The sequence below is a fragment of the Carassius gibelio genome, chromosome A20 (assembly GCF_023724105.1).
Source record: "Carassius gibelio isolate Cgi1373 ecotype wild population from Czech Republic chromosome A20, carGib1.2-hapl.c, whole genome shotgun sequence".
In the NCBI taxonomy this organism is placed as follows: domain Eukaryota; kingdom Metazoa; phylum Chordata; class Actinopteri; order Cypriniformes; family Cyprinidae; genus Carassius; species Carassius gibelio.
In genome coordinates this window covers 8,880,420-8,904,374 of record NC_068390.1, presented here as the reverse complement: position 1 = coordinate 8,904,374, position 23,955 = coordinate 8,880,420, and the positions used below count along the sequence as shown (strand labels likewise).

Sequence of the window (23,955 nt, the reverse complement as noted above, 5' to 3'; positions counted from 1 at the left end):
TACAACTGTATTTATTTAACTAAACTCACCTTATGCTAGGTTACACAAAGCTGAACTACATTGCTTTTCTTGTTTGTGCCTTGATCCTGCCGTACAGCTTGACACTGTCATCTAGTGGTCAAACACTGCTTGTGAGACTTAGCTGTCTATTTCGATAAAATAAAATAAAATAAAATAAAATAAAATAAAATAAAATAAAATAATAGGTTTATGGAATACAATGCCTATTTATACAAAGCCCTCTCAGGCTATATCAGTCTGTATTAGGCTATAAAATACAGGCACATATACAAATATATCTTAATATTGAACATGCCATCCCTGATTATTTTATGCACATTATGGGAAAAGTGAGTTAATTCTAAATTTACATGAATTTACTGTTGAACATGTGTTCTTACATTGTGAGCCAAATAATAGACAAATAATTTAGCTTGTTCACAAATTATGAAATATGGAAATTATGTATAATTAATTATAACTTTAAAGAATCTATTTCGGACGGAAACAGTCAAGAATACTGTATAACTTTCTGTTAAAATATATTCGAGACATAGGTTTGATTAATGTGATTTGGTTTAGTTGTGTTTTGTTTTTCCTCTAGCTGGTCTTCACATGAAATCCCAGTAGGTGGCGGAATTTCACATCAAGCTGATGCCAACCGCCACAAAACGTGAAAGAAGAAGAAGAAGTAACGTCTGTTATCATAAGGGCTCGTGCGAGGACAGAACTGTTGTTAGAATTGTTCCTTGTATTTATGTCGGAAGTCTTATTGTCAGTTTCGAAGACAAACTGAGTAATTCGTCTGTCGATTTAACCTCGGGAAATTCCTGCGGTAAGGTGAAGTTATTGCTAAATTCATTCTTAAGATCCCACTTCCTGTTAAATTTGCCCACTGGAAATGTTCTACTTCTGCATGTATGTATGTGTCTGTGTATTATTTTTTGTCTGTGTATTATTTTATATCTGACATCAAAATGTATAAATAAAAATGTTGACAAAAATGCTAATGGCTTTGTACTTTTGAAAACCAAAGTATTTGAAGAATTATAAGTGCTTAAGAAAATGGATTCGCTAATATTATTCTGTCTTTGCAGTGCGTGAAAGGAATACTTAACATTTCAAGCAGGATGTCAACTCGGATGCAACTTTCTCTTCTAAATGAAGGAGGTTTGGATCTTCACACTGGACAGAGTTCTGCATATTCTTCCAAACCTTCAGAAGGCCAGTGGATGGAGAAAAACCAAATATTTCAGGAGGAACAAAAAGCCAGTGCCACAACTCACAGTGAGGACAAGGATGTAAATGTGAACGTGTTGCAAAGAAAGAATTCTAATGGAAACAAAAGAGTTTACGATTGCCCCGTGTGCCAGAAGCGATTTGGTGCTCCATCCAAACTAAAAAGGCATTGTCTTATTCACACGAATCAGAGGCCCTTTCAGTGTTCCCTGTGCTCCCGTGCCTTCAGAGAACGCTATCATCTAAACATCCACATCAAAACTCATACAAACCCTGTGAAGAGGAGAACACCATCACTCCAGAGCTATAAGGACAACTGTAGTCAAACATCCAAGTCAAGGTTAAAACCTTTTCCAAAAAATCGAACCACCCAGAACGATACCAGTTCAACACATAAACAAAAGCCAGCAGCAACAGACGTAATCAAAACTAATTCAGGTACTACAAAAGGACATTGGTGCCTGATATGTTTTAAATGCTTTAAAGCCCCATCAAAGCTCAAACGTCACATTCTGATTCATACTGGGGAAAAACCTTTTAAATGCTCTGTGTGCCCTAAAGCTTTTCGAGAGAAATCACACTTGAAAGTTCACAAGTGTAAGGTAGAATGCAACTCCATTTTGAGTGACTGGCAAGCGAAAGGGAACACAGTCAAGTATAATGCTGAGGAAGGCGTTGTGTCTACCGCAGTAGATGATTCAAATGATAATCAAGTTAGATGTTCATTACCAGATGTAATCACACCTGCCGGGAAAAGGATGTTTCCGGTATCCAAGTCTTCTGATCGCACGTGTATGCCTCAACTGAAAAAGAATAGTGGAAATCAGTGTGAAATATGCTTGAAGAAATTCAGCTACCCCTCAAAACTAACTCGACATTTGTTTGTTCATTTTGACGCCAAGTCTTACACTTGCACAATCTGCAAAAGGTCATTCAAACAGGCCAATTATCTCCATAAACACCTCAAGGTACATACAGGAAAAAGCAACAATAAATCTAGCTTGTGTAGAGTCCCGCAGAAGCACGAGGCCAAACCTCCGAAACCCGGAGCTTTAAAAGGTACAAATAACTGCAGACCGGATGGTGTTAATATGTGTTTACCTCAGATATTAGACTCTTTAGAGAACAAAAAGCATAGAAAACTTGAATGCCGAAGTAAGCTCAAACAAAATGTCCCACTGACTGAGTCAAATATCAGTACCCTAGAGATTAAAAGCTCTGATGCTTTGAACAATGCTGAAATGCAGATCAGAACCTCCAGCCCAGGTCACCTTAAGTGCAAACAGAAAGGTGTGAATCAGTGCGGCATCTGTCTGAAGATCTTTCCGTATCCTTCTAAGCTCACCAGACATATTTTTAGCCATACAGATAGCAGACCATTTGAGTGCCACATGTGCTTGAAATCATTTCGATATCAGTCCCATTTGCAGTTCCACTTGAGGACCCACAAAAAAAAGGGTTGGAATAAAATTGCTGGTCATTTGGAACAAGATCAGACGGTTTCTTTTAGTAATGCACAAAAATCTAAAGACCGAGATGTGCAAATATCCTCACAAGATGGAGCTGAAGACTCTGCTACAGTTCACCAAGATCCAAATATGGTTATAGAGTCTCAAAAAATGAGTGGTGATTCAAGTGTTTATTTGCAAGATTCTCTACTAAATGAAGGAGGTCTGGATCTTCACACTGAACAGAGTCCTGGATATTCTTCCAAACCTTCAGAAAGCCAGTGGATGGAGGAAAACAAAGAAATTAAGGAGGAACAAAAAGCCAGTGTCACAACACAAAACGAGGACAAGGATGTAAATGTGAACGTGTTGCAAAGAAAGAATTCTAATGGAAACAAAAGAGTTTATGATTGCCCCGTGTGCCAGAAACGATTTGGTGCTCCATCCAAACTAAAAAGGCATTGTCTTATTCACACGAATCAGAGGCCCTTTCAGTGTTCCCTGTGCTCCCGTGCCTTCAGAGAACGCTATCATCTAAACATTCACATCAAAACTCATACAAACCCTGTGAAGAGGAGAACGCCATCACTCCAGAGCTACAGAGACAACAGTGTGTCCTGTGATCGAACATCGAAGTCAAAGTTAAATCCATTTCCAAAACATCTATCTGCACAAAACAATGACAGTTTAACTGAGAAACAACAATCAGCAGTTCACCATGATGAAAATATGGTTATAGAGTCTCAAAAAATAAATTGTGGCTCCAGTGTATATTTGCAACTTTCTCTTCTAAATGAAGGAGGTTTGGATCTTCACACTGGACAGAGTTCTGCATATTCTTCCAAACCTTCAGAAGGCCAGTGGATGGAGGAAAACAAAGAAATTAAGGAGGAACAAAAAGCCAGTGTCACAACACAAAATGAAGACAAGAATGTAAATGTGAACGTGTTGCAAAGAAAGAATTCTAATGGAAACAAAAGAGTTTATGATTGCCCCGTGTGCCAAAAACGATTTGGTGCTCCATCCAAACTAAAAAGGCATTGTCTTATTCACACGAATCAGAGGCCCTTTCAGTGTTCCCTGTGCTCCCGTGCCTTCAGAGAACGCTATCATCTAAACATCCACATCAAAACTCATGCAAACCCTGTGAAGAGGAGAACACCATCACTCCAGAGCTACAGTGTGTCCTGTGATCAAACATCGAAGTCAAGGTTAAAACCATTTCCAAAACATCTAACTGCCCAAAACTATACCAGTTTAACAGAAAAACAACAATCAACAGTTCACCATGATGAAAATATGGTTATAGAGGATATGGCATCTCAAAAAATGAGTGGTGATGGGAGTCACTCAAATGTATATTTACAAGATTCTCTTCTAAATGAAGGAGGTTTGGATCTTCACACTGGACAGAGTTCTACATATTCTTCCAAACCTTCAGAAGGCCAGTGGATGGAGGAACAAAAAGCCAGTGTCACAACACACAGTGAGGACAAGGATGTAAATGCAAACGTGTTACAAAAAAGTAATTCTAATGGAAGCAAAAGAGTTTATGATTGCCCCGTGTGCAAGAAACGATTTGGTGCTCCATCCAAACTAAAAAGGCATTGTCTTATTCACACGAATCAGAGGCCCTTTCAGTGTTCCCTGTGCTCCCGTGCCTTCAGAGAACGCTATCATCTAAACATTCACATCAAAACTCATACAAATCCTGTGAAGAGGAGAACACCATCACTCCAGAGCTACAGAGACAACAGTGTGTCATGTGATAGAGCATCTAGGTCAAGGTTAAAACCCTATCCAGAACATCTACCTGCCCAGAATGATATCAGTTCAACAGATAAACAAAAGTCAACTGTGCACCAAGTTCAATATATGGTGATTACAGATGATATGCCATTTCAAAACATGAGTGGTGACTGCAATGATTCAGATTTAGATTTCTCAAAAACTACTAGTCCTCTAGAGAAGTCAGAGGTTGTTTCCCGGTGCAGCAATGAATCAGTTTGGACTCTGACAGATAAAACTGACATCTTGCTTGATGGGAAAGAGGCATCTGACATCGTGCCTTTTGGCAGGATGAGTGACTGTCCACCCAAAACTGAGTCATCTCTCCATCACTGTGCTTATGAATCAAGGATTGAAGAAAAATGGGCCCATCACATGGATGATATTAAAGATTGTGTCTTCGTGAACTCGGACACTGTTAAATGTGTCCCTGATTCTGACGAGTCCAGTTCATGTAAGTATCAACAAAAAGCTGATGTGACGGGACTCAGAGAAATTGTTGTTGTGGGCCTTTTGGACTTTCAGGATCCAGGTGAATGCTTTACCAAACCTCCACATGACCTTCCCATTTGTCCTGACTGTAGTCAGTGTTTCCCTTCGATAAGGAGCTTATATGCACATAAATGTGCAAACAGATATTCTAAAGGAAAAATCAAGAAATCCCACCAGTGTGACATTTGCTTAAAATTCTTCAATGCGCCATCCAAATTGAAGAGACACTATGTTACTCACACCGGTCAAAGGCCGTTCCAGTGCACACAGTGTCAGAAGTCCTTCACACAGTCCCATTATCTGAAAACACACACGCTGTCCCACAGGTAGAAGGATTACTCTAGGGTTGCCCAAAGATATGACCAAACCAAAAGGGATTTCACTGTAAATTAGTTTATTAGTGATTGATGTAGTATCTTGAAATACTATGCTTTGGCTTTTCAAATAAAGAAACAGAATTTGAAACCGTAAATATTGTGAATAATGTTCTATGACAAAATTTTTTTTCTTATTTTTACATTTTGGAATTTCCTATTACAGTGTGATGTAACCATACATTTGTGTGTGAAAAAGAAAAGAAAAAGTCAAAAATAATTTGGTTGTCCATAGTGGTTGTTCCATTGTTGTTGTTGAACTCATTTGCAACACTGGAAGAAATGTACATCATTACAACAACACCAAAGTCTTTGCATGGCATTTGACCATGTATTGTAATTTTTAGCTTATTAACTCTTGCTATAATTCATTCATTTTATTCAGTTGTCTACAGCATGGTCATAGTGTGGTGTCATTTTCAGTTGTCCCATGTATATACACTAGATGGTGTATTTTGTTTTCTCAATCTTAGCAATTGTACTCTTCTGGTCCAGTGTATATAACTGAAATTATATATCATTATGGATTTTACGGAGCTACCAGTCAGGTATGGTTTAGTATGGCTACCATTTATGTATATTCTAAATAAAAGCCATAATCTTATCAATACATATTATACATTACTTTTAAAACTTGACTTTCTTTTTGTAAACTTCTTGAGTCCTTAAGAGTTTCCTTCAGTGGCAGAGAGGTAATGCGAGTTAAAAGTTTAATTAGGAAACAAAAATAAATAAATAAAAGAAATTGTTAATGTCATTAGGTCAGTCTAATCAAATATTTCCTTAAATGAGGAAGTTTGTTCATTTATTTATTCGATTTTTTTTTTTACCTCAGCAACCAAAGTCCAATCATAATAATGGCTCATTGCCAACAAGAAATAGGCTTTATTAAATTTTAATAAGTGTCTGCTGTGCCTGGGGACAAGTTCACCTCACAGGACACACTGACCTCTATGTTATGCCAAGGTTTAATGGTATGTATTAAACTCTTATTGGTTTCATTAAAAATAGTGGAATAATAGGGGATTTTGTTTAGTCCTCATGTCACAAAATTAATAAAATCAGAAAATAATTATGAGAATACACAGCCATGTCACCTCCACTACATACACCCCCCACCCCCCAGACACTAGTATATTAACCCATCTTTTTTTTCCTCCAAAAGTTGTGAAATATTGCTTACTCGGACGAAGAAAAAAAAGATACTTCAAATATCACAGTACAGGTCATAAAAGTGTTGTGGGTTAGTTCAAACTCTATCACTTTTGTTGTATTCCAGGTCACCCTCAGATTAAGCTTTGTTCTCATTGTTTACATTTCTCTTGAGGAGGTTAACACAAAGCTTAATCCAATGAAAAGTCTCTATCTGATAGGATCATCAAGTCATTTAGGTCATATACATTGTTAAATGTCGTCTAATGATGTTTGATGGTGAGACAAAAGGATTTTGTTTATCCAGTCTAATATATCCACAAATGCTTGTTCAAGCGCTATGATTTCATAGTCATGTATTGCTTTTATGATCTTTAATGCGTGACCCAGACCAGTGAGTGGATATTGTCCTGCCAAGCGGACGAACATTTAACATGCAGCTCACAGCTGGCAGGTCATTAGTGCAACAACAAATGACTTCACTAATTCACTATGCTGATTCAGAATTCCCCTTCTAGGGAACATGCGCTGTGTCCTTTAGCAGACACTTTAGGGGCTGTCGCCAGCAGAACCGGTGTCTAAAGTATGTGTGAAAGACCTCTGGTTTATGTAGCCCTTGATGTCATAGACGGGCACCCAGAGGTATATGTGGGCACCTGCCGAACATGTCACTTTTGTTGTCATCAGTAGCTGTTTGACAGTGCGTGCGGAGGCATGGAGAAAACCAAGACAGGTGAGCATTTAACAAAGTGTGTGCCTCTGTGTCCTAGGTTTCTGACACCCGAGGACACACATGATCTGTGTGTTATCTGTCTTGGTGTGGAGCACGCGTGTTTTGTGCTCGAGGGCTCTGAATGCGCTCATTGTGAAACATTTCCAATGAAAAAGCTCAGCTTGCGTTTTGTCTCTTTTTTCGAGGGATGAGGCATCTTGCGAGGCACAGTGTAGACTCTGATCGCAGGCTTCAGGAAGGTGAAGAGTCAGTCTGGAATTTTATTCCTCAAGTCTTCCTCTGAAACTGAAACTGCTGGACTGTCTCTGTCTCCTTCCCCTTATCCCCTCACTTCCCCTTATCTCTTGAGGTTAGCCATAAGGTTTTAAAATGGATGGCCCTGTATGTTGCTTTGGCTTATTGTAACTGTAAGCTTATTGTAGCCTTCTGAGGATAGCTGTGTTACTAGCTTGGGTAATGGAGTGACACTTATGATTGACTGGGTTAAAAAAAAAAAATCAGTTTTCCTCAGGTGTCTATGACTTGCCCCCTTTCTGAGGTAAGGACTGGTGTATGTCTGTAGCTTCCCTCTGTGCTTTCTCAACAGGCAAACAGGCATGCACCGCGGCATGGCTGAGTGGGTATTCTGTCCCCCAAAGTGTATGCTAGAGGACGCAGCACAAGTTCCCTAGAAGGGTAACATCTCGGGTTACCCATGTATGGTCCTCCTTGTAAGTAACTCATGTAACCCAAGAGGGAACGAGACGCTGCATCCCCTTGCCTTGCCTAGGACTGCCCTGTTTTCAATTCTCCGTCAGACAAACAAGTAAGTGAAGTGTTTGGCAGATGCCCTCTTATACTTACGGGTGCCTGTCTGTGACTTCACTGGCTACGTTAGCCACAGAGATGTTTCACACGTGCTTCAGACACCGGTCCTGCTGGAGGCAGTCCCCAAAGTATCCGCTAGAGGATGCAGTCTCGTCCCCTCTCGGGGAACCATGGATACATGAGTAACCTGAAATGTTTAGCGTGTTTTTTAAACCTAAAACCAATTATTAACTTAATCATACAATGACCGATCTAGAATCTATATTTTAATAGATATTACACACATTATTTTTGCAATTCATGTTTACACCTATTGGGTGTCTTGTCTTATAAGACCATTTGTGCACCAGTGGAAACCGAGTGAAAGGTTAGAATCCATTTATGACGAAACAAGTGATCGCCAGCTGTGTCTTTTGTGCTCCTCTGTGATTGAAGTCAGCAGCTGAATATGGTGAACCTCTTGTGTTGAAAGCAGTTGGTGCACTCTGCTAAAGACAGAGCACTGCCTGCAGCATGAAAAAATAATAATAATATGTCCATTGTTTAGTTCTGATCATTACCGTATATATATTTGTCACTGGAGTTAATTTTCTTCAGCTGTAGTGCAAATCATGATGACTGAAAAGTGTCAATTTGTAAATTATCCCATGCTATATCTGAGCACTCTGGCCTGGCCGTCCAAAACCTACGAATTGTGATCTTATCAGGCAGTGTCTGAAGGTATGATGCTTTGATGCAGATCCATGTCTGCAGTGAAAGATTAAGAAGCTGTGCATTTTGGATCTTCTCAAAATGAGAAGTTAAAACTTTTAAAACTTCAATGCTTCTTAACTTCGTTTTTGTTAAACGCTCTGTTCAACTAAAATCTCTTGAGCTCGGATGTTCTCATTTTCCTGTAGCGTATGCCCAGTTTTGTGTGCAGATTCAAGCACTCTCTCTGTGATGTGAGGAACTCCTTACAAATCCTTATATCCTTTTTCATTCCAACAAAGGCAGCTCAGTGTCAATGAGACTGCAGAGGACTGTATGTTTTTATTATGAGCCAGTGAAAGATGCCAGCCGAGTCCACCTCTCAGTGGGCCTCTGCCATACTCGGTTTAAGAAGCAGTGACAATGTCAAACTCCCTGCAGGCAACAGGAGTCCAACGTTTTCATTTTTGTCAAGTAGGCCCAGTCATGCAAGGATGCTTGCAGATCAGAAAAAACATAAAACTAATATATACAATTTTAATAATAATAATAAATAAAAAAAATAGTAATTATGTAAGTAATTTAAAGTAAATGTTAAATGCAACCCACCGGTCTCTTTCTGGAAACCAACACATATCGGCTGGCTACTAGAGACTGGCTCCAAAAGGGAGTCAATCCCATACCCACAATTTTACAGCAGACTAAAATATGTTTACAGCCTGGTACAGTAAGTGATTTTGGTCTATGTAGCTCAGGGTTATTCAAATCTTACCCTGGAGGGCCAGTGCACCAACCCTAATCAAACACACCTGAGCCTGTCAATCAATGTCTTTGGAATCATTAGAAAATCACAGGTAGGTGGGTTTGATAAGTGTTGGAGCTAAACTCTGCAGTGCACTGGCCCTCCAGGGCAAGATTTGAATAACCCTGATGTAGCTAATTTTGGCCCTTATGACAACTGTGAGGGGGGTGAAATTTGTTTTACTCCTCTGTTTAAATTATATTAAGCCTTAAAGTTCTGCATGATTAAGGGCGTGGCCACTTGAGTGACAAGTGGATCTGTGCTGCCGTCACCACTGTCGAGGTAGGCGGGCGTGATTTCAGCAACCAGCTCCACCCACATCCCGCCTCTTTGCCCCTTTTCGATCTTCCGGGAATGATTTCCTGCCAAGATGGCAATGTTCCGGCTCTGCCCAATTTAGGCTTCAAAAATGCTCTTCCATCCGACGGCTGGCGTCACGGAGACTACGTCCATGTTTTTATTCAGTCTGGTTAAATGACTGCCTGGTGGCAATATAGATATGTATGGTTTTTATAGCATGTTTCTAGGCTGTGTTCAGTGTTGCTAGGCTCTAACTAGCATGTCATGAGTGTTTGCTACAGTAAGATGTGTGGCTGCTAGAGTGTTTTCAGCATGATATTATGTACACTAATTTCAAGTGTTGCTAACTCAGCCTGGCCAAGCTGGTGTTTAAATGGTTTTAGCTGTTTGGTCAGCTGGTATCCCACTGTGACCAATTAAGACTATCTTGACCCACGATTATCAGTCCTATAGAAGTATGACTATTGGACTTTTTTGTCCCTTTTATCATCTGCCACATGAAAACCAGAAGAAGTAATAGCAAGTCAGACAATCTGAGGTATCAAGCATGTCCATCACACTATTGGTACAAATATTTATCTGTCAATTCCTGATTCAGTTATAATGAGGCCACATTTCCTGTGCTGTCAGCCAAAGAGACTTATCTCCACTCTGGATTGGCACCATATAGAGGGGCTCTTCCCATAACCCCAGCGTTGGATGTAGTTGCACACATAGGTATTCCAGTGATCTGAAGCCACAGGGGTCTCTCTCAGCTGTAGCCCCCAGGGTCCGTCTGCTGGACCACTGCTGTGTGTTACTGTTAGTGGAAATAATCGAAGGTTAAGTGTGTGATGATGCAGGAATGAATCTCTAGAGCTGGGGTGAGAATGAGAGGCATCTCTGAGGGTAGGAAGCCAGGATATTTTGGACAGGCCGGGGCAGGGTCTTTGACTTCAGCAGCAGAGGCTCTGGTTTCAAGGCCGTCCCCTCCTCAAAGCACAGAAACCTTACACCACAAGAGTTGACTTAATGTGACTCAGCTCCTCATCTTTTTTGACGACCATAGTGGGTCAGGTATTCAAGGCTGGGAGGTCATGCGGTTGTTTGGATCGCTGAGCATTGTTGCTGTTGCTTGATTTATTATTGGATCTTTAATAGTACTTGAGGCATTTTATATTTTCTGGTGCTGGCTAAGGAAAGCATCACGATTGCTTATATATGAAATACATAATTGCTACACATACCCTAAATAACTATTTAGCATATGTTGTCCCAAACAGTTTGTGCCATGGACATGAATATCTCAAATCTATTGTTCTAATGTTTTTTTTTTTCTAAGTGAAGCTATGAACCAATTATCATAGAGACTTTGGTGTAGCGAGTACATTGGATATTATAGGAAGTGTTCCCAGTTCTTGTTGACCTAATAAATGCAGCATAGCAATCCTTTAATGCATTTGAATTATATAAATGTGTTAGTGTGTTATGTGTAAGCCAGGTTAAAGAGATGGGTTATTAATCATCTGTTTTGCTTCTTCTGACGATAAATTCCCAGATACCCTAAAACCATTTAGCAATGCCATATAAACAATCAAGGATATTCTAATAGCCACAGACCAACTTTATAACAACCTCTTAGATCATATTAGCAAAGCATTAAAAAGAAAAAGCATTGACATGAGCCCCGTAGGAGGCAAACAATATAAATAAACAACCACTCATGGGTGCATTTCCAAATGGCAACTATGGTTGCAATTTCGTCATTATCAATAGAGTTCAATGGAACTTGCAACCATAGTGAGCTAATGATGCTTTTTGGAAATTAAGCAACTTGTAATTACCTAGAACACATTGCCTTGTGTGCAAGCACCATTCACATTTACTTGAGAAAATGTCAAAATCTTCAGTTATATGCAAATGTTAGCACAATTGTGAATTGTAAAAGGTTTCCTTGGTAACTGACTTTCAGCGTGGCATGTCCACTGTCTGTGTGGTCTAAACACTTCCTAGGGAAAATGTGTCACCAGTTTGCTGACCTGTAAACAAACAACAAGCTTGACACCTTTTAAGTCTTGGGTTTTATTGTGCATTGTATTCTCTGCTCTGGGAAGACAGGTGTGTGTATGTGTGCGTGCATACATGTGTGTGTGTGTAAGAAGGGGAGTGTGAGCTGTGTCAAACACCCCAGCAGCTGTTCCACAAGTGACCCTCCATCTAAACACACACATACACATCTTGTCAAACTAAAAGCAAAAGGGAGCCGATGTCTGTGAAACAGTTGCTCCATCCTTTTTTTAAATCCTTTGCAAACCACAGCAGATGAATCAACTCTTGAAAGAAGATTTTAGCCACAAAACTGTTTTAAGACGATCTCAGGACCACACATGAAAGAAAACTTCTCAAGACACCTGGAGTCTCCAAACCTGGGAGGACAAGCATTTAGTTTAGATATTCCATGCACTAATATCTCTTAAGGTGTCTTCACATTTCTGTGAACTTTCAGGGTCAGACAAAGGATTATTGTAGCGATGTAGAAAGCAACAAATCAAGAAGCTTTTTGTTGGTCAAAGCAAATTTGAGCCTTCACTTATCTTCAATTGTCTTTTCTCTTGTGGCTCCATGGGACAGTAAAGTGTCCATTGAATGCAAACTCCAGAGTCTTGGAAGTAGAAGGTCATCTGGGGACCTTTTGACTACTTTTTTAAGCAAACGATTAATTAAGAAATGCTACTCTTTTGGTTTACTAATTTATAGAATAGAAGTAGACATTCAGATGCAGTCTGATTATATTACTTAAAATGTGTAATGGAATGGATTACGTTACTGACTACAACTTTTGTCATGTAATGTGGAATCAGTAATGCATTACAATTTGACAGTAATCTACCCAGCACTGGTTATGTTTTGTTTACCAATTGCAGTGACACACATTTGGCATAAACTGTTTGCATGAGTGTGTCTCAACCATAGAAGAGAGAAGAAGAAGCGAGAGGGTGGTGACAGGTTATTCCTGTGAAGCTGGCATGAGTTCAGAACGAGATCACAGAGAGGCCGTGGATTCAGCTTTCCACGCTCCACTATGAAATGTCTGGCTCTCACCCAGCCTTTATTCAAGATTATGTTTGACACAGACCACTCAATCCCCAACCTATGAGTCTGACCTGTATGTACTATAACGGCTTATTGATAACTGATTGATTTACTAATTCAAAAACTATTTTGAGTACTATTTGGCTTGCCTGACATGGGGTTGAAGCTTGGATGTCTAACATGTATAGACATGCATGTATAAATACAGCGTCAGTTCTGTGGATCATTCAGAGCATATGATGAACAATAAGAGAGGTTAGCGGCATGGCTCACATGATAATTATGTAATCATAGAGCTATTTATAAAATACGAGCTGAACATTGCTCAGTACATAGTATTGGATATCTGATTATGCCATTTCTGAAATCATAAATGTGTTGTATGATGAATGCACCAATCAATTCCTTTCCAGTGGATGAAATGCATCAAGTTTCAGATGGCTATAGAGAGATATTGCCGACAGCAAGCAACATATATTGTAACAAGACCAGTCGGCATTACTATCCAGAGAATGTGGCCCTAGAATAATAATGGTTCTCTGCTCAATGGAAACCACGGCTCATCTGAAGACTTATGACATTCAGCTTTCCTTTTTAAGGAAGCACAAGAGGTCCTTAAAGGGCAAACGAGATGCATGTACATTTCAGAAGAGAGATGTCACGGAAACCATTAGCTGGGAACACTGCGAACACAAGATTACTGTAATTTTGGAAAACCGTTAGGAGATGCCTTCAGCGTGAATGTTAAACAGTTTTGAAGTGTGAGTGGATTACTGGAAAAGTTGCGGGAGAATTAAGTGCAACTGCTGGCCCTTTACAGGCTGTTTTGCTGCTTAAATGGATTAAAGTTTACTGTAAGTTCAAAGCGACGGTATTTCAGGGAAAAGCAAGTTGTGAAGCCTTGAAGTTTTCTGCTTAGATTTCATTCTGTAGCAGCACATATATAAAGAATAGCCTTGTACCTTTTTGGGAATATTGTCTGGAAATACATTTTCAAACATTGACATATTCACACACAAGCGGTTCATGGAAATATAACGGTTATTTTTGTAGCAGCCAAATCACCCTTAACACAGCCACAATGAGTTCAGATTGAGGGAACCTTAAGCCCTGCCGGCTGGCAGATGCTCAGACAGAGAATGTTGGGGATTATGCAAAAAACAGCACGTCACATCACTCGGCAGTGACATAAATCGGTAGACAGAGTAACGCAAATTAACATTTTTAAATGGAAAGATGCTCTTGCCCTTAAAAGAAAATACAGGAGAGAGGAGGTGAACTGAGGGGATGATAACACCACAACTCAGCAATTGTTGATTAAATATTTTATTAAAGCACACGCTGGCAATGGTTTTTGATGTGACTTCCATAACAATCCTCTATTCGTCATTATAATGGTACTAACCTAAGGGCAGTGGGTCTTTGTCATGGTTTTTTTTTAAGAGTGCTGATGTGCTTCCTCAGGTTTGCAAAGTGATCTCAAAATTCAGAGTGGCTCCCTATAAATAAATGTCTCTTGATCACTGCATTTAAGCAGCTGATGACTCTCAAATCAAATAAAGCTTTATAAAGTACCGTTGATATACAGTGCAAGATCCTAAAGCAGACAAATAACCCATACACGAGTTTTGCACCCTGCCTTTCATCATCCTAAATATCAAACACTTTAGCTACGATATAAATGGAAACAAATGGCAGTGACACGTCAGATGAAAGGCCTGGCCTGAATGGGGGATGGATGACAAAACAGCACAATTGCATTTTGGGCACCATGTCTTGTCTAGTGTGGTTTCAGGATTTTGCTCAAATGTAATTTGCACAAATGATCATTCTCCCCGATGCATTTCTATTGTCAGTCCCATCTATTTAGATTTATCATTACGCTTCAAATGTTGTTTCCAAGACTAACATATGATTTAATTTCAAAGTCTATTTACTTCACTCCTATTTACTTATTCACTCCTAATGTAGTGATATTAAACTGTGTATTATATAAAGATTATGGCTTTCCCCTGCTTATGATAGATAGATAGATAGATAGATAGATAGATAGATAGATAGATAGATAGATAGATAGATAGATAGATAGATAGATAGATAGATAGATAGATATTTCCATTTTTCATTTACCTGTAGCTTTTATAATGTTATAATAATTTTAAATGTTGTTTAAAATATAGTTAGGCCTAGAGAGAGACAGAGAGAGAGATCGCTTATGTTTCGTCATTTTTTAACCGTGCAACGTGCTGATTTTAGAAATGACATTTCATCAGTGTTTATGGTGATTAATAATGACGTGCTGAAAATCGCGGAATACCATCACTCGCCCCCCGCGATGCTTCCCCGCGTCTCTTCCCATACATGGGCGGGACCGAATGCCTCGCGGGCGTCTCTCCTCTCGCGCCCTTCCATTCATGGCCACTCCGCTCTGATGGCGCTCGGGCTACCAAATAAGGAGAGGGAAGTCCAGCGCGCGCCGGGCCACTCTGGGAGTATAAATCGGCTGAGCCTCAAGGCGCCGTCTACCATTCACTCTCCAAGGGAACCAGCTCCTGGTGCTGATCTGGTAAGTACAGCTAAAGCTTTCCGATATGTCAGACTTCATTTAAAGGGATGGACTTCTGAACGCTAGGATTTAAGCTAGGTCAGCTGATAATATTATATTTATTTAATATAGTTAAACAAACATTTCAGAGGCTTGGAGTTGTCAGTTATTAATACTTTACTGACTATGAGTTACAAAACAAAGTTAATGTTTTTACTTTTGAAACTTGTCGAGGATTAGTCAATAAAAGATGAGCATGTCAGCATCTCAGGAATTACAGAACTATGTTCTCCAAAAGGTTCTCTCTCTCTCTGTGTGTGTGAGTGTTTGTGTGTGTGTGTGTGTGTGTGTGTTTTCCACTATAAAGCACTGTTTGTTAGGTGCAACTTCATTGAACTGTTCACTCTCAGTTCCCCAAAGAACCTTTCAGTGAAAAGTTCTCAAAAGAGCCATTGTTTTCTTGGTGTTTTATAATCAAAAGAATTTCAGATAGTCTTGTGGTCTATTCTGCAGAACAAACGTGAATTTGTCAACAATGCAAACATAATGACTCGGATGTTCACAGTACAGTACGTGTATCTGATCCTCATTTAGAGCCCCAGCTGACACCATGTGTGACGACGACGAGACCACCGCTCTTGTGTGCGACAATGGCTCTGGCCTTGTGAAGGCTGGCTTTGCCGGAGATGATGCGCCTCGTGCTGTCTTCCCCTCCATCGTTGGTCGTCCTCGCCACCAGGTACAATGGTGTTTTCGATTAAAAAATGGGCTAATGAGGAATATTATACAGTTTGTACTGAACTATAGACATAATCTCTACTCTAACAGGGTGTCATGGTAGGAATGGGACAGAAAGACTCCTATGTGGGTGACGAGGCTCAGAGCAAGAGAGGTATCCTGACTTTGAAGTACCCAATTGAGCACGGTATTATCACTAACTGGGATGATATGGAGAAGATCTGGCACCACACCTTCTACAATGAGCTGCGTGTGGCCCCCGAGGAACATCCCACCCTGCTCACCGAAGCTCCTCTTAACCCCAAGGCCAACAGAGAGAAGATGACACAGGTAAACTCACTTCAACTTCCTCAGACGCATGACTTTAGAAACTTTATCCTGCTTACTGGACTATAAAGGCATGGAGAAATGACGATATTATAAACATGAACATACTTTGCTGTAAAGCTGCTTTATACAGTGGATACATTTGACTTCACAAATGTCTGGCATCCATTCATTTGCAGATCATGTTTGAGACCTTCAACGTTCCCGCCATGTATGTGGCCATACAGGCTGTGCTGTCACTGTACGCTTCTGGCCGTACCACCGGTGAGTGTGGTATTTATGAATACAATCATGAAAATGTTTCTTGAAGGTTTCCCAGGAGCCTTAAAGATTTGTTGTTGTTTGTAGGTATCGTGCTGGACTCCGGAGATGGTGTGACCCACAATGTGCCCATCTATGAAGGTTATGCCCTGCCCCACGCCATCATGCGTCTGGATCTGGCTGGTCGTGACCTTACTGACTACCTGATGAAGATCTTAACTGAGCGTGGCTACTCTTTTGTGACCACTGGTATGAATAAGCTATGCTGTATCATTATTAGAGTTATCAAACCGGTGTAATAATAATATATTGAGTTATCAATGGAAATATATGCTCACAGCTGAGCGTGAGATTGTCCGTGACATCAAGGAGAAGCTGTGCTACGTCGCTCTGGACTTTGAGAATGAAATGGCCACTGCGGCTTCCTCCTCTTCTCTGGAGAAGTCCTACGAGTTGCCTGATGGTCAGGTCATCACCATAGGAAATGAGCGTTTCCGTTGCCCAGAGACTCTCTTCCAGCCTTCCTTCATTGGTAGGTGATATCATATTATTCTACCATAAAAAAAAATAAAAAAAATAAAACAATGTATCTGCATATTGGTTAAATATTGTCTAATCTGGTTCAGTATTGTTTTAGTATTACTTGTATATTATTAAATATTTATTATTATTTTGAATCAGCTTTGATTTTTATATTTTCATTTTATTTCATCTAATATTTTTATTTTATTTAGCCTTTTTTTGATTAACCAAACACGATTTTACATAGTTTTAGATTTGTTTTTTATTTGCTTTTGATTGTGTAATTTTTGTAATATTTATATTTAACTTTATTTAATTTCAGTTTAGTTTTATTTAGTTTTAGTCAGTTCATTTATCTTATTTTGTTGCCAAGGCCACATTCTATTTCAACTATATATGTCATTTTATATTTTATTTTATTGTTGTATGAATAATAATAATTATTATTATTTTGCAATTAGTTAAAATTTTAATTAACAATAACATTAGATTTAACTAACCCATTTTTGTAATTTTATTATGTGCTTTAGTGATTTTTATTACTTTTCATAATTCTAAGTAACTTTATTTTTTATTTTAATTTTAGTCATTTTAGTACTCCAACTTAATTTATTTCAGTTAGTTACCAAAGCAACATTTTTTATATATTTTTTTTTAAATCATTCTTAATTTTCATATTTTCACATCCAATATTTATATTTCACTTTATTTCTACTTTACTTTAATTAATAGCTTTAGATTTAGCTAACAATAACAACACCGTATTTTTCTCACCAAAGGTATGGAGTCTGCTGGTATCCACGAGACCACCTACAACAGCATCATGAAGTGCGACATTGACATCCGTAAGGACTTGTATGCCAACAACGTCCTGTCTGGTGGCACCACCATGTACCCAGGTATTGCTGATCGAATGCAGAAGGAGATCACTGCTCTGGCCCCCAGCACCATGAAGATCAAGGTAGAACATTTATTCAGACATTCAGATTTCCTGTCTTCTTTGAAGTTTAATTCAACTAAGTAAGACGTTTGATTTGTAATCATCACGTGTTTTCTTTCTGACAGATCATCGCTCCCCCTGAGCGTAAGTACTCCGTCTGGATCGGTGGCTCCATCCTGGCTTCCCTGTCCACCTTCCAGCAAATGTGGATCAGCAAGCAGGAATACGATGAGGCTGGCCCATCCATCGTCCACAGGAAGTGCTTCTAAGTGCCAGGATACCCATGTTACACATTCATTCTAACAGAATTAACAGAAATTCTCAACATTACCTCCGCCTGTTATGCATACAGGCAGATTTTGCCTTTATTTTTCCTTGTACAGTATGTTTACACCAAAGTGCAATGTGTTTGTAGGTACTTACTGAATCATAAATAAATTTGTATGTAGATATTTATTTGTTTTTAAATAAACACGACCAGGAAATTTGCGAAGAAGTACATTTTTGTCACTATTTTAATTTGTCTTTAATTTATCTTTGTCATTTACTACAAGAAATGTAACACTTTGTTCATTAATGCAGTGAATACAGGATTGCACAGAAGCCATCTGTGATGGATTCATATTTGCAACTTCAATTAGCACCTAGTTTAAAAATAGCTGAGGTTCTCTAGGAGGCGAAGGGAGATCAGAGGAGAAGGCAGCTCATTGGATTATGACGATTTTATTTTTGTCTTACCTACACTAGAAATATGTGCAAACATTGAGTTATCAGTTGGATTCTAGCAGGGATTTTCCATGTTTTGTCTCTCCATCCTAGAGGGTAGTCCTAAAGCGATTACTCACCAGTGTAAGTTCACCACAGGCGTTACCACAAATAGGCCTACCTCTTCATCACCTGCGGGAGAGTGCAAATGAGGGTTAAGGGACTGTGCTTGACTTGAAGAGGTCAGATTAACCAGCTGTCAATCAGCTGTTTACAAAATAATTGTTTTGCATAACAGAAAACGTAGTGTCATTTTTACATATGTAAAAATGCAATTCGTTTCAGGGCAGTCGATTGTTTTCAAGAAATTCTAAAGTAAAAATTTAGTTAAAGTATAAGGTAATTTTCAAGAAACTATTGGTTGAGGTTCATTTGGTGCAACAGTTAGTTAGGTTAAACGACATATTGAATTGCATAAAGGTGCCATCACATTTTTTCCCAACTCAGCTCATGGTGGTTTTGTTTTTTTTACGCGCTCTGGCTATAGTTTGTATCTAAATCATTAGTAAGATGTTGGAAAGCCCGTTTGAAACCTGGACTTACCTTTTGGCTTTCTTTGCCGGGGTTCAAGCCTTAAATGCCCCCCATGATCCGCGCCCTGTTCGTGCGCGCACACGAAGGCGAACTCTACAGTAAGCTCTAATCTCCCATCCTATCAAGCGGGTGCGTGCATGTCGCGGGAGACAGACTTCCCCTGTGATTTGAGTTTATCACCAATGATTTTATTACGGATTAATCAGGGCATCTCTGGCATATTCGGAGAATAATGAAACGGAGAGATCCTGCTGTTCTGGTTTCTCTCCAACAACCTGTCTACGCGTGACGCACGGGGAGGAGGAGGGGGGCAGTCTACTTAAAGCGGGATTAGCACGAGCCAAACATTATATTCCCCTCCGTTTAGGCTCAGAGCGACTTGTCTACAGAAAATAGGAGGACTTTAGACGGATCGGGACCTCAGACGAGAGCGCGCGCTCCGGAGCGACAGCAGCGACTAATCAATGCATTCGCCCGATACTACACTCGCCCTCGGAGCGGAACAGTAGCTCGCATTTGGTTTTACACGGTCCACTGTGTTATATCGTCTCCGAATGAAAAGCCATGGGGGAATGGACCATTCTCGAGCGTCTCCTGGAGGCGGCTGTCCAACAGCACTCTACTATGATCGGGAGGTGAGGAAAAAAAAAAGTGGAAAATGTTTACTGATTGTTTTGCACATTAAAATAAAAATGCTGAGGTCGTTACGCAGTGGCCCTTCTAAATGAGAGCGATTGACTATTGGAGCTTGATGTGCCCATTGTAACGGACAGGAAGATGTTCGAAGAATTACGATAATGCTTTTGATGTTATTGTTGTTACAGCACATTTTGGACAACAAAGATTTTGTGCCATCGGTAAGACTGCTGTTCCGTGTCAGATCTGATATGCTTTCAAAGAAATGTGCGCACCCTGCTTGGCTGGAAGCGCGCGTTTGCCTGTGGAGAGAGTTTCAGCACTGGACAGCTCCCCTCGTCAATCTGCACAGTCAAAAGAACAGAAAACCGTGCAGTTAAAACCTGTTAGTTGGTTAACTGTAAATTACCATATCATATACAATAAACAAGAAAAAAATGAAAAGTTAGATTAAAAAAGAAAAGTTAGATTTAAAATACACTGCATGTGATTTTACTGAAAATACATTTTACTGATCGTTTTACTTTAGTGATGTTTTTGAAAGTATAAAAAGTATAAATTACCATAACAATTAACGGTGTATTTGTTATATTCGACACGATAATAAATCTACTGTTATAATTATTGCAGTAAATAAATTAAAAGTCACCTTATAATTAACGTTCTCATATGAACAAGTCCACGCGTGACACGTCACATTTCAATAAAATACTGATGTTTCTTTTTTCTTATCAGTCATGTACATTCAAAGAGTATTGTATGTTATTTGTTTAATGTATATAGCATTATTATTTAGCCATGTGTTTTGTGTGATGTAAATGAACACTGTATGCTGAACGCATTTATATACTTTGGACTTACTGGGTATTTTTGCAGAAGCTTCACATTTGATGAAACTGAATTCATCATGCGGTCTTAAGTTTAACAAAATGTATCAGTATATGCAAACAACAAAGCTTAGTACATTGGAACACTAGTATTGTCAGATAATAGCATAAATAGTACATCTGTGGAATATTAACATTATATCACTTCATGAAATATATTAAGTTATGATGTGCAAAACGTGTGCTATTTTTTACAGTGAATAAAAAAAGGAATTTATCTTTAATCGTAATGTTTTTAATTAATTGATTACATTAATGTATTTATTTATTAATGTATTCATTAATTCAGTCATTGTGTATGTGTGTGCGGAGGTGTTAAATGTATTTTCTGTTTTTGACTCAATATACTATATATATATATATATATACATATACAGTATATATGCTGCAAAAAAAGTGCAGAATATGAACCCTTTAAATGAAGTGTTGTCACTGTATTTTTGCAGTGAATTTCTAGCAGCCACATTTCTAACAGTAAATGTATTCATTTATTTATTTTCCATTTTGGCAAGTGTTTTATATTGTTTGTCTTGCTTTGACTTAACTGTTTTGTGAATACTGGATCAGATACACTATGAACTAAAATATTTCTGACTTTATGTTTAGGATCCTACTGACAGTGGTGGTGATCTTCCGGATTCTAATCGTTGCAATAGTAGGAGAGACCGTGTACGACGACGAGCAGTCCATGTTCGTATGCAACACTTTACAGCCGGGCTGTAACCAAGCTTGCTATGACAAAGCGTTCCCTATATCTCACATCAGATACTGGGTGTTCCAGATCATCATGGTTTGCACACCCAGTCTATGCTTCATCACATACTCGGTGCATCAGTCGGCCAAACATAAGGAGCGTAGATACTCCATGGTCTACCTGTCCCTCGACAAAGATCATGATTCAATGAAACGAGAAGATAGCAGAAGATTCAAAAGCACCATTGTGAACGGAGTACTTCAGAATACAGAAAACTCCACCAAAGAATCTGAGCCCGACTGTTTGGAAGTGAAAGAGATCCCCAGTTCAGCCATGAGAACTGCCAAATCGAAAATGAGACGACAAGAGGGCATCTCAAGGTTTTACATCATTCAAGTGGTTTTCAGGAACGCTCTGGAGATCGGCTTCTTGGTGGGGCAGTATTTCCTGTACGGATTCAACGTTCCTGCCGTGTACGAGTGCGATCGCTACCCTTGCATCAAAGATGTCGAATGCTACGTTTCGAGACCCACTGAGAAAACTGTGTTCCTCGTCTTCATGTTTGCAGTCAGTGGGCTCTGCGTGGTGCTCAACCTTGCAGAACTCAATCACCTGGGCTGGAGGAAAATTAAAACGGCAGTAAGAGGGGTTCAGGCCAGGAGAAAGTCCATATACGAGATCAGAAACAAGGACTTCCCGCGGATGAGCATGCCGAATTTCGGCCGCACTCAGTCAAGTGATTCAGCCTATGTCTAATGTACCTTCATGTAGTTCATCAGAGCAGAGGTGCTCAATCCTAGTCCAGGAAGACCACAGCTTGCATATTTTAGATGAAACACTCATTTTTAGTCTGGGAGCCTCTATTCTAAATGAATATTTCACTCAAAAATAGCAATTCTGCCATTATTTAATCTACTGCATGTCAATCCAAATCTGTATGACTTTCTTCTGTGGACCACAAAAGAAGATATTTTGAAGAACTTTATGGTCCATGCAATGAAAGTCAATGGGGCCCAAGACAAATACTGGACCCCATGGACCCTACTGAGATTCATTTTTTACTTGTGTATTTCAAATATCTTCTTTTGTGGTCTAAATAATAACATCAGGGTGAGTAAATTGTGACATCATTTTCAAATTTGGGTCCCAATGGCATCCAAATTGCATTTCTGGAGGACTCCAGGACCAGGATTCGATTCTTCAAAGCACTGCATCCAATTATGTACAAGAAAAGTTATTTTATGAATTGTTCATCTCACCTGTTTCATGGTGGAGTCGATGGTATTTATTTGTCTGTTATGGACAAACAGAACAAACGGACCAAAGGTTTGGTTCTTATCAGCAACTGAAGGGCACTGATGCAACCTTTTTTACTGGTCAGAACGGAAAGCTTGCAATGAGTTTTCAACATTTATTTCTTCGTTCGCACAATCAGTGGAACCTGAAATATGTTTTGCACTAAAATATGGATTTAAAGAAGCCAAAACAAATCCGAATTGTGCTGTGAAGGTCTTTTGTTTAATTATATTGTATTCTCATTCTGGTTTTAGACCGCACATGTGATAGTTTCAGTTTACTCACCGCAACCAGTTCGACTGCAGACACATATGTTTATCTGTACTATATGAATCATATCTCTCTTTCGGCTTAGATAGATTGCCATCTTTAATGTTTCGATTGCCTGTGCTTGCACCACTGACCTTAACGTGAGTTATTGTTCTGGTATATATTTAAGCTGACTTGCAGATCAGTAGCCGGTGAACTGGCCAATGCTGCATAATGTCTATCTTTTGTATTTATTTATTCATTAATGTATTGGATTTATTTATTTATTTTTGACACCAAAGCGCCCATTGCTTTCATTTGTGGAAAACAGATACATTGCTTTTATGTATTCAAGTGCCATATGTGTACACACACATATATATATATATATATATATATATATATATATATATATATATATATATATATATATATATATATATATATATATATATATATATATATATATATATATATATATATATATATATATATATATATATAATAGTATATTGTAATCCTTATCATAAGATATGAATTCCGGGAACTCTTTGTGTGGAGTGATTTAAAGGATGTACTATCCCTTTAATGTGTTTGGGAATGGAAAAGTGGCGAAAAATCATCCATCAATATTTTGAAAAGTTGATATTGCATTTAAAGTACA

At 39.0% G+C, this 23,955-nt stretch overlaps 3 protein-coding genes across 4 annotated transcripts; all 3 read left to right on the top strand.

Moving 5' to 3' along the window:
• Positions 1-696: 696 nt before the first annotated feature.
• On the top strand, positions 697-5,439 carry LOC127939048 (zinc finger protein 770). The gene is made up of 3 exons (XM_052536039.1): positions 697-840; positions 1,098-1,170; positions 4,078-5,439. The coding sequence occupies exons 2-3, from the start codon at positions 1,131-1,133 to the stop codon at positions 5,295-5,297; spliced, it is 1,260 nt and encodes a 419-aa protein (XP_052391999.1). The 5' UTR covers positions 697-840; positions 1,098-1,130; the 3' UTR covers positions 5,298-5,439.
• A 9,861-nt stretch (positions 5,440-15,300) lies between these two features.
• LOC127938823 (actin, alpha cardiac muscle 1) lies at positions 15,301-18,729 on the top strand. Of its 2 annotated transcripts, XM_052535717.1 has the most exons (8): positions 15,301-15,463; positions 16,037-16,181; positions 16,271-16,510; positions 16,687-16,771; positions 16,856-17,017; positions 17,109-17,300; positions 18,070-18,251; positions 18,356-18,729. In XM_052535717.1, exons 2-8 carry the CDS (start codon positions 16,053-16,055, stop codon positions 18,497-18,499), a joined length of 1,134 nt encoding a protein of 377 aa, XP_052391677.1. In that variant the 5' UTR covers positions 15,301-15,463; positions 16,037-16,052; the 3' UTR covers positions 18,500-18,729. The 2 variants fall into 2 exon arrangements, with proteins under 2 accessions (XP_052391677.1, XP_052391678.1); XM_052535718.1 differs by lacking the exon at positions 15,301-15,463 and having other exon boundaries at positions 16,025-16,181.
• A 932-nt stretch (positions 18,730-19,661) lies between these two features.
• Positions 19,662-23,666, top strand: LOC127938824 (gap junction delta-2 protein-like). Its single transcript, XM_052535720.1, has 2 exons — positions 19,662-20,164; positions 21,659-23,666. The coding sequence occupies exons 1-2, from the start codon at positions 20,094-20,096 to the stop codon at positions 22,500-22,502; spliced, it is 915 nt and encodes a 304-aa protein (XP_052391680.1). The 5' UTR covers positions 19,662-20,093; the 3' UTR covers positions 22,503-23,666.
• Positions 23,667-23,955: the final 289 nt, after the last annotated feature.